This window comes from Pan troglodytes, chromosome 10 (assembly GCF_028858775.2).
Source record: "Pan troglodytes isolate AG18354 chromosome 10, NHGRI_mPanTro3-v2.0_pri, whole genome shotgun sequence".
Lineage (NCBI taxonomy): Eukaryota > Metazoa > Chordata > Mammalia > Primates > Hominidae > Pan > Pan troglodytes.
Genome location: NC_072408.2, coordinates 76,634,703 through 76,650,822, shown reverse-complemented (window position 1 = coordinate 76,650,822; position 16,120 = coordinate 76,634,703). Strand labels below are relative to the sequence as shown.

Sequence of the window (16,120 nt, the reverse complement as noted above, 5' to 3'; positions counted from 1 at the left end):
TGCAAGGATAAATTTGATTTGGTGTGACCTGAAATGCAGACAGATGATCTCTCTCTAAAGTTCAAAGGCACAATATCTAGGACCGACATCTGGAAATGTATGTAAGAACTCTCTAGCTCTGCATTCCCATCTGGCTAGTAGGTCACAGCTCTTCTAATATGAACCGCAGCTTCACAATCAGTATAAAAGTCTACAATTACAACCATTCTTTGGAATCCTCTAAGCAAAGGAGGACATTCCTTGGCTGGTTTAGGAAAACCAGTGCAGATTTGCACTGAGAAAGGAATGCAGTCTGGAAGAGGGGCTAATAGTGAACAGATTAGGACTTCTATTAGCTAAAAAGGGATAAGGAAAGGAGAGAAAAGGAACTTTTAAAACACAGCTTCACAAATGCTGTCAAGAGAAGTAGTATGAGTGAGATGATGGGGAAGTGGTAGAAGCAATGCATGGGAAATAATTAAATGGCAGAAAAGTTGGAATGAGGTGTTAGTAGCTGGCTAATGGATTGGAAGCTTAATCCTCATCCTTATGGTCTACATAGCAGTTGTAGCTTTCCAAGATGATTCAGTTCAACTGGTTAAAAAATAAAAAAGAGCCAAGGGTGTCAGGCAGGCAGGCAGGCACCATTTTCATCTTATAGCTGAAGACACTGAGTTCAAGGAGATTAAGCATTTTATCCAGGGTCACGTAACTCGGGAGAGCCCAAAGCGGAGAAGCCATCTCCTGACATCTAGGCCTGACTTCTGGTTTCCTCTAGGTAACTGCCTCTCCATGGAGGAAAAAGGTCTTCACCCGGAACTCTTGGCGATGAACTGACCAAGTAAGGGATGAGGAGGAGGAGCTTCTCAAGAGTTCCTAGAGAAAGATGATGCCTGGGGAAGATAATGGCCAGTAGAATTGGTGCCAGGGACTCTAGAAGGAAGAGGCTGGAGACATCCAAGAGAAATATGATCAGGAACTGGACTGAGACAGTGCTTGGAAGATGAGTGGGGAGACAGAAAGGAAAAGGCAAGCTCTGGAAGCTGACAAAGTGTGGAAGGAAGGGCAATGGCCTGTGGAAAATAACTGAGACTGGCTGCCTGTGAAGCCAATGACATGCTGTCTTTGCCCACTGCTCCTGTCAGGTAAATCCATTCTCTCAGGGAGGAACTGCTTTACAATTTCAGCAGAGATGCCCAGCAGCTCAGTCATCATTTTTAAGCAGTGTGTTCATCTCACACCAGTGGGTGACATGTAAAGATGTGCGGTTCAAGGTGTGTCAGAGGCCAGGAGCACCCAGCAAACCTGACTGGGGTGTCAGAGGAGGGGCCCAGGGCCTGAATCTGTGCTCACCTCCTGGATATTCTGCTTTGCCCGGCTGTCAGAGGGATGCATGATGGTCCCCATCACTTTCATGTTGCCACAGACAACCAGGGCTTCGTCCGGCGCATCTGTGTTGATTCCTACTCGACCGTGACAGACAATAGATTCTGGAACTTGTCCTCGCTGCCACAATGCATCACTGTCATTTTCAAACTGCCCAGGGTTAGAGGCCTGGAAAAATACATAAATATATTACAATTAAAGTAACAGTAGCAGGAATAGATGATCACGTTAGTGTTCAGAGCAAAGGCAAACTGAATATTATCTAAGTCTTTCACAAGAGAATCCTGTATTGAGTGGGACATTCTGACATATCCAAGTAATTCCGGGGCCCAGGAGAGCCAGGGAGGCTTCCCTAACCACTCTGCCTCCCCACTAGCAGGAGCTCTGTATACCCTGATTTGAAACATCCAATCTCCATTGCATCTATCTGGAATTAAGAATGTGATCAGTTATACTAGGTGGATGATAAAGAAGAAAACTAAAAATGGCTATCTTTCCAGGAATAGTCATCATCATCATGATTTAAAATCAGAACATTATATCAGAAAATATTACAGGTGTACTAAAGTCAGATAAATAAAAATACCTTGCATTTAGCTAGCCCTATTATAGTTTCAAAATGCTTTTATATTTATGATTTCATACACAAGTGACAAGCAAATGATAATACAAATATATTTAATATACATCAACTATTCCCTAAACACAGAGCATACTGAAGGAAGAATAATAACAGCTACATTTGTTGTGCGATAATTCACAGTGCAATTATATGAGACATGTACTATTGTCCTCATTTTATTGACACTAACACTCTGAAAAGATAAATAAATTGCCCAAAGCCACAAAGCTAATAAGTTCTGGAGCTGGAACTACAAGTCCTCTGATTATTAAATAATGATTTGCCTGTTTCATGGCATTGCTTAGAAGTAGTCCTGGCAATCTTCAAAGAAAATCCAAGTGAAACCATTGGACTAGACAAAGTTCTGGAGATTTTACTCTTAAATAAAATTCTTTGTCAAAGAATGTTCCACTGCACTGCCTTCCTTCCTGCTTCCCTGTAGCCACTGAATATATTCCCAAATATTTTAAAGTAAGCATCTCTAAATCCCTCAAAATCCTCACAACAAAATTAATTTGTTTTTTAAATTATGATGTATTTTTATGATTGAGGCAGGCTGTCACAACTTTAGACAAACAGTTGTGATCCTGATTATCTAAAAAGTCAGTACTAATACTTGACTTTTTACCTTTCTGGTGGTATATGATACATTGCAGGCTCAGCACCTGAATATGCATAGATTTTCTCTGAAGACTACTCAGGAAACCAATAACAATGGTTTCCTCAAGGATGGAGCCTGGGAGATGGAGAAACAGTGGTAGGAGGGAGATTCACCTTTCACTATATACTCTCTTGGTATTGTTTGAGTGTTTTTGTCATATGCATTTGTTACAATTTTAAAAATAATTAAAAGAAACCACAAAGTTTATTTCTTAGTTTGGGTTTAAAGAACTTTTTGATGTCTTCAATTTCCTAATTCAATCCCAAGTGTCTGAACCCTGAGCTGCTTGGAAGACTCAACCATTGATACTTGATAAACAGAAGCAGTGAAAGAGGCCAGGTGTGTGGTGGCTCACACCTGTAATCCCAGCACTTTGGGAGGCTGAGGTGTGTGGATCACCTGAGGTCAGGAGTTCAAGACCAGCCTGGCCAACATGGTGAAGCCCCATCTCTACTAAAAATACAAAAATTAGCCATGTGTGGTGGCATGTTCCTATAGTCCCAGCTACTCAGGAGGCTGAGTCAGGAGAATCACTTTAACTCAGGAGGCAGGGGTTGCAGTGAGCTGAGATCATGCCACTGCACTCCAGCCTAGGGGACAGAGCAATACTCTGTCTCAAGAAAATAAAAAAAAATAATAAAAAAAACAGCAGTGGAAGAATGTAATGGGGTGGGAGGGTAGTGGGGAGTGGGGGAAGAGTATAAAGTAAAAACTTTGAACATTATTTTGTGTAAATTTACTTGAACAAAGAGCTTTTCTGCAAGTTCCCTAGAGCCCCTTGGTTGTGAATGGCAAATTGGCTTTGACTCAAATCCTTTTATAGCAACCAATCAACTAAATCCAAAGGTATGCCATATAAGATGGTGGTGTATTTTTCTCTATTTTGAACATAATGAGCCACTTCAAGGAAACAAAATAAGACAGTGATGAATTTTTTCATAATGAGCTTTGGGATAGTTATTATCATGTTGGTAACTTGATACTGGAACAGCAGATATAAGTGGATTTAATTTTTTGGAACAATTGCAATATTCTCACTTAGCTCTCATCAGATGAAAACTCAAATCCCTAAAATATGTTCACATTATTTTGGAAAGGGCCACAGATTCACAACATTCTAAATATATAGCCCTAGGGAGAATTCCTCATCAGTAACAGGAAATGTTCTCATAAGATCTGTGAACTTATTTCCTTTCTCTGGAATCCACAACCTTCATGTGTGAAAGCAAGCCACAATATACTACCTCTTTCTGGAATTATGAGTTTGTATTCACATGTGACCCAATAGTGGCTGATGGATATCAAACACCAAAACAAATTAATTAAAATGTCTAAAATATTTTTATTGTTTGTGTCATATCCTCTTATTTAGGGAAGAGACCCGAGCATTCTAGTCTATGTTATAACACAAACTAGCTGTGTGACCTTGGGGCAGCCACTTAATCTTTCTCTGTACTGTGTCCTCCTCTGATGAATAAAGAATCATGTCTCCTTTACCCACCTCATAGGGTTATTGTGGGATTAAGTGAAATCATGTGTGCATGAACAGTTTGCAAAAATGAGGATGAAAAGTCTCAAAGTTATTCTCGACACACTCTCCTGGGCACAACAGCAGCTATTTAACCTATAATTGCTTCATCTGCTCTCCTCAGCAACGCACCTGCAGAGTTGCACAATTCCAGGGGGACGCCTTTCATAAAAAATACAATGTAAATGGCGCCCCCTGCAGGTTATTGGAATAGAAAACAGCATCAGCAGCAATTTGAAGGCTATGCTGAGTTAGAAGTGAAAAGCTGGAATTTGTTTTACCATCGTTTGGGATTCGAAAGCAGCAGCCAATGAACTAATAGAAGAGCTTGACCTGAGGAAGGCAGCTCTTAGGAAGTCCATTTTTGCACCTTTTGAGAGGGTTACAGAAAAAGGACCTAGAAATACTCTCTGCTGGTGCTACTCAAAGCATGGTCTGCAGGCTAGCAATATCAGCATCTCCTGGAAGCCTGTTAGAAATGCATATTCTCAGGCATCCCTGACCTACTGAATCAAAAACACAGGTATCTGTGTTCTTACAAGCTCTCTGGGGATTCTTATTCATAATACAAGCTTGAGAACTACTTCTTTATGCCATGTACTCCTGGTCGTAAGTTGCCCTTCTGTAGTTGACAGAAAGATCTGTTGAGTCCAAAACAGGCATTACTCCATAAACTGTTTTCTTTGAGTAAATAAAAATTCATCTGAACTCCAAAAGAGGAATGCATGTGTCTGTGTTTGTGTGTGTTTGCATGTGTACACATATGCATTATTATATCATCTTCCCTAACCCTAGGTTTGGTTTCCCATGTCACGCACTGTGATTTGCAGAGCAGTAGAGGAAGAATTCTTGGGGACATGACCATTTCTATTCTTCTGGAAAAGAAACTGGAATAATCTATTGGTTTTCAAAATGAGGAAACCCTAGAGTGTCTTTGAAAGGCAGACAAAAGTAATCATCCCTCCTGCTTGCAACACTGCACTCCAAACCAGGTTTAATTAAGTATTTTAGAAGGAAAGTGGGGCTGAGATAGAACAGCCCAGTCATTAACAAGGGGAAACTGAAGGAACTCCACTGGGAAATGCTCCCAGAAACAAAGACTCTGCAAATAAATCTGTTCTTTGGAGTAAGCCTTAATTTTCATTAAATTGGTCAATTTATACTACAGGACCATAATATACTTCTAAAGCTGTTTTGATTGACAACCCAGATGAATAATTACTGGGTCCTGCCCACCATTCTCTCTCCAAGCAGAATTCTGACAAGCTTGGTCAGAATTCTGGACCCTTCCTGGAGACCTGGAACTCATCTAGGTCTAACCCTCATACAATCACCCTTACCAAATAGTAAAATGCCAATCTCTGCCATTAGGACAAGTGGTTCTTAGGCCACAGAACAAGTCTGGATTTGCTTAAATGCAGTTTTCATTTCTCCATTTAATGTAGTCAGGGCTTGTAATGTCTTTGTCAAATTTTTCTTCCCATTCTTCATTCCGGAGCTTAAACTAACAGAACCAGGCCATGGCCTAAGAGGCCACATCTGGCTCTTTTGTAGAATGTTGGCTGGTCTGCCCTCTGCCCAACCCATTTGTATGCACCTGTATAGGCCCCTCTAGAATCTCAGGTGGCAAAAAATGTATTCTGTGGACATTTCTAAAACTCACTAATTCAAACAATAATGCCATTTCTTAAACAATTAAATAAACCGAAAAGTCTGCATTCATTTTCACTTCTGTGTTTCAGAGTTTGAATGAAATAATAGCAATAAGATATTTCTAGTGGGGGGATGAATGGTTGATGTTAGTAATCCTTTTCTTCTCATTGCTGTTAGGGTAACTTTTGTGTTATACAGCACACTTGTAGAATAGGGTATTCTCTTTAACCAAAATTGTGTCTGGGAGAAGACTATCAGATCTGGAATGTAATCATTTTTTGAAATAAAAATTTAGTGAATAGCATGACACCCAAACTATGCTGAGTAAATTTAATATTTTTGGTACTCACACCGAATATGAATTATGGAACTTTCAACTTCTCAAAGTCATCATTATGATCTCATTATCATTGTGCTTTGGATTTGAGGAGGTGCCAATTAACAGAGAGTTTTTGGTAAACAGAATGCTAGAGAGTGGAGCTCCCTCCCTCTCATGTTGCTGTTGTGTGGACTTGTACAGCAGCTGCGTATAGCTTTGCAGGAGCTGTCAGCAGCAAATGGAGAAACCTTGTCACTAGGTAAATTATTCCAAGTATGCAGGTGACTAGCAGACTATCTGTCTGAAGCATAAGTTATACAGCTCCGGAGAGTACTGTCATGATATCTTATCTATGCTAACTCTGAAAAGAATGGCATTATCTGTCTCTATTCCTTCCTAAGAGAAACAATATGCAACCTGGGTTTCCAGACTTTACTTTAAATCAGATTTGTCAGCACAGCAAGGCAATTCCAGATTACATCAAATAAGATGTCAAAGATGGCCCTGGCCCCTGCAGAGGGATGGACAGGCACCTCTGTATTGGCTTATGACGCAAGGAGAGGGCCCCACCTGCCTCTGCCCCAGATGATCCTCATTTGCTGCATGTTATGTCAGAACCCACAAAAATGCAGCCTGGGGTGTGCATGTCCTTCCCTAACCCTGGGATTGCTGAACACATAAGTGTTTTACCTCATTTCTATCATCACTTCATCTCCATTACAACGTTGAGACATAGTTAAAGGATTTCCACTAATAGGAGGCTTATTAATTTTAATTGACAAAAGGAATTACAGAGGGCCCTTTGTTTCAGAACAGTTCGACACGGGCAAGGAGAGATGCCATTTCCCCAAATGGGCAGATCTTCTTTTCTTCCTCAGGGCCTCAGGTTAACAGCCACATACATGGGCAGGCCCACAGTGAACACTGTTCTCTATTGGAGTTTGCATGGCCTCCCTGTATCACTTCAAAGATCCATAACAACACAGTCCCTCCCAGGGCTTCCAGGCCTGTGGCTACCTGTTACTTCATGCCTCTGGTATTTTCAGTGGTGGCCAGCCTGAACTCACACAGCTGCAGCTGCAGCCACCAACAGCTTTATGTTTTGTGCCTGCCAAGACTCCCCTGCACAGCTGTGACCAATCATTCATTCAGCAAAATGTGCTGAACCAGCCATTCCCATGTGCTAGACAGTAGCCCAGATGCCCTGGTACCACCAATCACATTTGGCCTGGAATGCTTTCCTACCACTTTCCCCACCCTGTGGGCTTTAGGGTCAGAGAGATCCAGGCTCCATCATTTACAATTCATGAGATCATGGATTAGTTACTTAGTCTCTTAAGCCTCAGTTGCTCTGGGTATAAATAATGTAATGTGAAAGTATAACAATGTAAAATGATGTCATATATAAATTGTTTAGCTCAGTGCCTAGACCATAGAGTAAAAACCAGAGTCTCTCAACCTCAACACCACTGACATTTTGGGAGGTATAATGTTTTGTTGTGGAGGTTGTCCTGTGCATTGTAAGGTACTGAGCAGAATGCCTGGTCTCTATCCACTAGATGCCAGCTGTGACAACCAAAAATGTCTCCAGACATTGCCAAGTGACCCTTGGAGAACAAAATTGCCCTTGGTTGTGAACCACTGTGTGAAAACTAAAATAATAGTTTCTGCCATTACTATCATTATCATCGAAATAGCATATTCAAGCACACCATTGAAAATTCAAATTCTGCCTACATAGGAGGAAAGCATGTGAGATCCAGAAAAGTCAGAGAACTGAGCTTACCCTTACAATGATCCTTTCAGAGATGTGGGCAGACAACAGATAGAACTGGTCTTGGTTAGCAGCATACAGTCCAACCACCAACATGAAGTATCTAATTCAGAGACAGCAGACCAATGCCAATGCATCAGGAATGGAGACACAATTTGTACAATCAAATACCACCCAACAGTTGATCAATAGTGAACTTATCGAGAAGAGTTTGCTTATTTAAAGACTGCCTTTTCCCTTCTGTTCTAAGTTGTCCCCCCAGTGAAACAAGAGAGTAGTTGATTCACTTGCTATTGTTCTGGGTCAGCTCTTTGCCCAGTTGGTGGTATTTGTGAGCTGTTTTACATGCCCCAAAAGAGCAGGAAAGCAGGCCACCCTGCAGAGACATCCCAGGAGGGGTCTGGAGTCAGCCTATCTGTGCTGATTCAGCACAGGCCTCTCTATGCTGCAGTCCTGAGCCCTCAGCACAGCATGGCTCACAAATACAACAGGAAGCCACCTTAAAGGTCCCTTTGTTCAGAGCCCCAGAAGCCACATGGCCTGGGCCTTAATGGAGACTGACTCCTAGGGTCTGCCCCACCACACTGGATCCTTCCCAGTTCAGCCTGCTCTTGGCCATATATCCTGTGCCTTCAACAACCACAGGGCTTGACTTTAGCCAAAGACTGAGACCTCCCCTTCGATTGCTTCCAAGGCAATTTTCATCACTGTTATTTCAATTCCTCTTCATACGTACCACTGATGAGACAGTTTTAAGACTAGACCACTTCTTAAAAGTCAAAATTAAAACTATCCACATCAAAGAAGCTTTTGCCCAAGAACTGCATGAAAAAACTTCACCAGCTTCCTCTGTAACATTCCTATTCTCTTAGAGAACAAGAGTTTCCCTCTGCATCTAAAGTAAATCAGTAAGAGTAGTAACCGTTATCATTATTATTATTAGTTACTGTCAAGAGCTCAGTGTGTCATATACCGGGCTAAGCAGTTTACCTACATTAGTCTATTTAGAGCCCCAAAACAACTTTATCGGAGTAGAATATTGTTATTGTCTCTATTTTATAGGACAGGAAAATGAGTCTCAGAGAGGTTAAGTTATATGCCCAAGGTCACCCACCCAGTAAATGCCAGTATCAAGTAGTCAGATTCAATTCTATCCAACTCCAAAACCTATGTTCTAAAACCAGCAGTTCTCAAACTTGAGCATGTATCAGTGTCACCTGGAGGGTTTGTTAAAATACAAATTGCTAAGCCCCATCCCCAGAGTTTTCGATTCAGAGTTTTTGATTCTTCAGTAAGGCCCGAGAACTCGCATTTTTAACAAGTTTCCATCTCTGCTAGTCCCGGAACCACACTTTGAAAACCACAGGTCTAAATCATGAAAACAAGTTATTTTCTTTTTTAATCAAAAAGGTCATAGCAGAACTTCAAGACTAGAGATCAGCACACTGGTTGAGAAATGCAGCCAGCCCTCAATCTGTGGATGGCAATGAGACATAAACATGTGGTCACTCTAGAAAAACGTGGAGGCAATCGAGCCAGGCAGAGATAGGGCAGGGCAGGAAAGTGGGCATTGCAGGGCATGGGGTTGGGAGAAGAAAGATGTCCACAGGTAAAGGAGAAATGTTAATAAACTGAGAGTCAGAGAAGGGAGGAAAGTGGCTTAGAGGCCCTGTGTTCTGGCTGGTAGCACCAGGAAGATCAGAGGGGCCCCAGGAGGGCACTTCCTGGCCAGATAAAGTACCCAGCCACACTGCCATGCACACAGTGACACCAGTACCTCTGGTCTGGATTTGGTTTTCCCTTTTTTCTCATATTATTTGCTGTGGTTTCGCTGAAGTGTAATCGTCCCAGTGTTACTTTGGTGACCTGGTCAGCCAGTAGGTCAATTCTAAAACAAACAGCAAAAAAAAAAAAAAAAACCAAGAGACTATGAGAGAACACCAAATCTCTGATCATATCTAATCCACTTTCAGACTCTCAACTATGCTTGGTTCCCAGTTCTCACCACACTGAGAGAACAGTTTATTCTAGTCCCCGATTATTAACTGCTATCCACAGCATGATCAGGAATAGCTGCCAGGAAGGCCATGGAATATCTTGAAGGGTAAGAAATGCTCAGTCAGTAAAAGCTGAAGCCTGGAGTTTTCAACTCACAAGGGCCATATGCTCCATATACCCAGCATGGGTCCTTTTACCTCCACAATGGGGAAAGAAAACCTTTCATTTGTGCTGCCGCCACTGTTGTGATAGCACTCACCTCCTGACTGAAGCATGAATGCCTTTGCATCCCCTTCACATATTTGCCTCTCTTAGCCTAGCAGTGGGAGGCAGCTTCCTCCAAAGGAAGGCCACAAACACCCTGCCCAGACAAGGGAGAACCAGATGCACCATGCACATTTAGTGCGGTGTTTGTACAAGTGGCTTCTGGACTGTCCAGGCCATGAAATCATCTTCTTCTCAGCCCAAAGGGGATTGATTCAGGGTCAAAACCCTGAGATGTCTCCACTGCATCCCTGCCAAACCAGTCAAAAAGCAAATCCCATTCATTCTAAGTCATCCTACAGAGAGGACTCTAGCTTGGACTGCTATGTTGCTTTGCATACTACCAGCTATATATGCTTTCTATATTGGAATCCATTCAGCAAGCTATCAACATGGCTTTAAAGAATAAGGAAAAATGACTTCTAAGTACAGCATGGATATACAATCTCAAAATTAATTCAATCAACATCATGCTGATTTAAATGAAAAATTAAAAGAAAGATCTAGCCATAATTTATTTCAAGGAACTAAAGTTGTTAGTAAGGTTGTTAGCAAAGTTTTTAGCAATAAACAATATGAAAATAACAGTGGCTTTAAAAATGGATCGTTTTATAAAGAATTTTTGCAACAGTTTCAATGCATAGTACAACTCTGCTTTGTTGATAAACATATATTCATAATATTAACATTAATACTACATTAATGGCAGGGCACTGTGGCTCACGCCTATAATCCCAGCACCTTGGGAGGCTGAGCCAGGCAGATCACCTGAGTTCAGGAATTCAAGACCAGCCTGGCCAACACGATGAAACCCCATCTCTACTAAAGATACAAAAAATTAGCCAGGCATGGTGGCTCATGCCTATAATCCCAGCTACTCTGGAGGCTGAGGCAGGAGAATCCCTTGAACCCAAGAGTTGGAGGTTGCAGTGAGCCCAGAGCACGCCACTGCACTCCAACCTGGGCAACAAGAGCAAAATTCTTTCTCCAAAAAAAAAAAAAAAAAAAAAAAATTAACATTAATTATTTGGATTCTATGGTAGGTTTCATTTTAAATAAGCAAAATATATTAGATAATAAAATTATATATATAAAAAAACAAAGTAGGTGTTTATTCACAAAACATTCACAAAGGAATTCAGAAAATAAATTCTTACTTAACAGGATTGAAAATCTTTTTGCTCCTATCTGCTTGGGACTGTTCAATAGTAATTATTTGATTGGTAGCTTCCACCTGTATGAAACAACAAAAAGTAAACTAATTAATTAATTAAAATGTTAATCAGCAAAGAATGTTCAAGTACTTAAAAAGCTTTTCAAGCCATCATCCTAGGCACTGGGCAGGAGGAACAAGTCACTGAAAAGACACATAAGACAATAGTCCCTACCTTAACGTGGTATTCTGTTGATGAGGAAAGAAATAAATACCTGTGAAATTAAACAATGAGAACACAAGACAACAGAGTATTTCAGGTAGGCAGTGAATACAGAGAGGGCTGGAAGATGGCTGAAACATCAGGAGTAAGGCAGCTCCTTATTTATTAATTCATTCTAGAAGTACTTATGGAGCACCCACTATGTACGAGGAACTGCTTTAGGCATTAGAGATAAGAACTGAACACAATTAACAAAATTTCCTGTCCTTGGGGAGCTTACATTCATTCTACTATGAAGAAACAATGATATACAATATAATAAACAAATCATAAGAATTAACATTTATTCAGCATCTGCTACAAACTCTTCTTGTTCTGTGAATATTGGAAAGGACTTGTGAGATCAGCCCTGTAATATACAACTGGTGGGTGTTCACATTGTAACAAATCTTTCTAGAAAGCAATTGGTGGCCTACATCAAGAGTTTTAATAATATGTATCTTTCATGTGTAAATTCCCCTTCTGGAATGTATCCTTATGCAAAGGTAGGTGGATGTTCACTGAAGTTTTATTAACAATAAAAAATGGAAAATCAACAAAACTTCTAATAATAAGGGAATTAATATGATGCATCCATACAATGGAAAACTATATTATCTTTGTGAACAATATTTTTATGGGGTCCTTACTAATATCATATAATGTGATGTTCACAATATATTACTAGCAATATGAGATTAATTTTAATAACAGAAGAAATGAGAAAAAATAGGCTACCAAATGGTGGATCCCAAATACAAATGAATTTCATCTCTTTTTCATACATTTCTATTATGTTCCAAAATTTTCACAATGAACTTATATTACATGCATAATCATACAAAGAATGTCTTTTTGTTGCTTGTTTGTTTGATGTTTATATGTATTTTGGTTTTTGTTTTGTTTTGTTTTTAAGAGCTCAGTGTGGTGCAAGAACAGTTATGTGTGCAGCAGCCAAGCCTTAGTGCCTAAGCCCAGGTTAGCTATCAGAATAAAATATGTAGGCCAGGCACAATGGCTCATGCCTGTAATTCCAACACTTTGGAAGGCAGAAGCAGGAGGATTGCTTGAGCCCAGGAAGTTGAGGCTGTAGTGAGCTGTGATAAAGCCACTGCACTCCAGTCTAGGCAACAGAGCGAAACCCTGTCTTAAAGAAAACAAAACAACAACAAAAACAACAAAATAGGCAGATAATGAATGCTTCTCCCTCTTAGGAACTGGATATAAAGTTACAATTTCAGAAATACTTTTTGATCACTCAGAAGTCATATTACCTCCATTCTGAACCGAGCTCTATCATTTACTACCTTGGATGAATTGTGTAACCTTATTGGCCCTCAGTCTCCCCTCTGTTAAACTGTAGAGGAGGGCGTTGACTAAATTAGTGGCTCCTCGGCTTTTTTTAGGTCACAGATCTCTTTGATAATTTGATGAAAATAATGAATCTACTTCATATGAAAATGCATCAACATCAATAAAAATAAAATAATTAAGAATACATTTAGTAAAAGAATTGCAAGAGTATTCACTGAAAACTATAAAACTATCATTTGAAGTGATGCTGTGCCATTTTCTGAGCCCAGGCTTACGAAATCGACATCTTGGCTGGATATGGTAGCTCATGCCTGTTATCCCAGCACTTTGGGAGACTGAGGCAGGAGGCTCACTTGAGCCCAGGAATTGAAGCCCAGCCCAGGCAACATGGTGAGACCCCATCTCTACAAACACAGCCAGCATGGTGGCACACACCTGTGGTCCCAGCTATTTGGGAGGCTCCCACTTGAGCCTGGGAGGTCAAGGCTGCAATGAGCCATAATCATGCTGCTGTGCTCCAGCCTGGATGACAGAGCAAGACCATGTCTCAAAGAAAAAAAGAAAGAAAGAACGAAAGAAAGAAAGAAAGAAAGAAAGAAAGAAAGAAAGAAAGAAAGAAAGAAAGAAAGAAAGAAAGAAAGAAAGAGAAAGAAAGGAAGGAAGGAGGAAAGAAAGAAAGAGAAAGAAAGAAAGAAAGAAAGAAAGAAATTGACATCTTTCACTTAACTTGTCTTGCAATGTTTATCCTTAGAAGCCAGCCACCATGGTGTGAAGAAACACAAGCTATCCCATAGAGCAGTTCACATGGAGAAGAGCTAAGCCCTGTCAGTTAGAGCCCCATTTGAGCTCCAGCTGATGGCCAGCCCAAACTCAACAGGCATGTGAGTGCTTCTTGAAAATGGCCCAGTTAAGCTGCCCCAGTTGATGACTTCTGAACAAAGATGAGTTGTCATAGTCACACGCTGACCCAGTTGCAGATTTGTGACCAAAATAAAGGACTGTTATTATTTTAAGTCATTTTGGGATAGTTTGTCATGCAGCAATAGACAACTGAAACAAAATAAATGTTGACTGATATAAACTGAACTAAATAAAAGACATACCTTAATGCCAAAAACTTTCAAGTAAAACATTTCTATTGGCTTTAGGCCCATCTCGGTTTCAACAAATTTTGGACTTCCCCAAACTTGGATGTGAATGGTTATCTGGAAATGATTCTTCTTTTGGCAAACAAAAGCTTCATCTGCTGGTGAAAAATTAAATCCTTTGTCTGTTACAACTCGATAGCCCACATCAGGTCTATGAAAAGAGAAACCAAGAAACCAGTTTTACAAATGTTTCCATATATTTATTTTCATTAACAATATTAGTTGTATAAACATTTCAAGAAAATGTACTGTGAAAAGTGCCTTTTGCTATATTTAATCAATTGATTTCTTGAATTTTTAATGAGGAAATAAAAATAACATTTCAAAACACAGCTGGCTGTTTCCCAGCTTTTTATTTTCTCACAAAGAAGTACAATCTTTTTTTTTTTTTGAGACAGTCTTGCTCTGTCCCCTAAGCTGGAGTGCAGTAGCACCAACTTGGCTCACTGCAACCTCAGCGTCCTGGGTCCAAGCAATTCTCCTGCCTTAACCTCCTGAGTAAGCTGGGACTACAGGTGCACACCACCACGCCCGGCTAATTTTTGTATTTTTAGTAGAGACAGGGTTTCGCCATGTTGGCCAGGCTGGGTTTCAAACTCCTGACCTCAAGTGATCCCAACCACCTCAGCACCCCAAAGTGCTAGGATTACAGGTGTGAGCTACCGCACCCGGCCAGAAGTACAATTCTTGCCAAATGGAAGCATTATTTTTTTCAGATTGCCTTTCCCCTTTGTGCTTTTTAGACTTTTAATTTGACTCCACAACACAATAGAAAGATGTAGGCTAGATGTTGAGAAGTCAACACATTACTTAGACTTGTGAAATATCTGGGGTAGAATTAATCTCTTTTCTCCTTTAGGAAAAAAAAGTCTCAAAATTTCACCAGCAACACCATATTTAAAAAGTCACTTGGATGAAAGAATATTCAGCCTATTGATGATCGCATGAAAAAGCAGACTTAGCAGAATTACCAGAAATTCTCTTAAATCAACCAGAGCCAGTTATACAATCGATTGGAAACCTGTTTTCACTAGAGTATGGTCATTTCCTTTTTATTCTCCCAATTTGGTAATAGCACTGAAAACCTACAATGGTGGTTACTTCTGCAGAAAGAAATGGGATAGTGGCAGGGTGGCTAATCAACTTTTGCTTTATTGGTTTTATCATTGCTATGTCTAATAGCAATGCTTTGTGTATATAAATTGAGCATCCCAAATCTGAAAATCCCAAATCTGAAGTGCTCCAAGATCCTAAACTTTTTTTTTTTTTTTGAGACAGAGTCTCGCTCTGTCGCCCAGGTGGAGTGCAGTGGCGTGATCTCAGCTCACTGCGACCTCCGCCTCCCGGGTTCAAGCAATTCTCCCTGTCTCTGCCTCCTGAGTAGCTGGGATTACAGGCTCCAGCTACCATGCCCAACCAATTTTTGTATTTTTTTAGTAAAGATGGGGTTTCGCCATGTTGGCCAGACTGGTCTTGAACTCCTGACCTCAGATGATCCGCGGCCTCGGCCTCCCAGAGTGCTGGGATTACAGGCGTGAGCCACTGCGCCCAGCCGATCCAAAATTTTTGAACACCAACATGATGCTCAAAAGAAATGCTCACTGGAGCATTTCAGATTTCAGATTTTTGGATTAGGGTAAGTATAATACAATCTTCCAAAATCCAAAAAAGTTCCCAAATCAGAAATACTTCTGATCTCAAACATTTCAGATAAGGAATACTCAAACTGTAATAGGCTTAATAAAACAATTCTAAAATGTTAATAAAAAGAAAACATATTAAATGCATAACATTATCAAATAGAGAACATAAAAGTTGAAAACTTCTTTGATGAATTTTTCCCATGCATGATGAAAATATGCGGCAGGATTTTTAATTCATCAAGCTTCCTAAATGTGGGTTTCTTCTCAAGAAAGAAGCTCTCCGCAAGCAGAGGAGGGCATTACTCACTGCTCTACTACTGTACAGATCTATGCATCCTGGGATCTCAATTTGGATGACTGCTATTATAATGAATAACACAGAGTTTCTAAATTTTCCTCTAATTCCAGAAACAGAA

General features: G+C 40.3%; 1 protein-coding gene across 2 annotated transcripts in view; it reads right to left on the bottom strand.

Annotated features, from left to right (window-relative positions):
• Nucleotides 1-16,120, bottom strand: part of MYRFL (myelin regulatory factor like) — a 140,521-nt gene that overhangs the window by 53,249 nt on the left and 71,152 nt on the right. For both annotated transcript variants that reach the window (XM_016924934.3, XM_054663398.2), the window contains 5 exons: nucleotides 14,017-14,212; nucleotides 11,342-11,418; nucleotides 9,700-9,810; nucleotides 7,935-8,025; nucleotides 1,333-1,533 (listed from right to left, as the gene is read on the bottom strand). In XM_016924934.3, coding sequence (XP_016780423.3) covers nucleotides 1,333-1,533; nucleotides 7,935-8,025; nucleotides 9,700-9,810; nucleotides 11,342-11,418; nucleotides 14,017-14,212 — 676 coding nt within the window. The remainder of the gene's footprint in view (nucleotides 1-1,332; nucleotides 1,534-7,934; nucleotides 8,026-9,699; nucleotides 9,811-11,341; nucleotides 11,419-14,016; nucleotides 14,213-16,120) is intronic.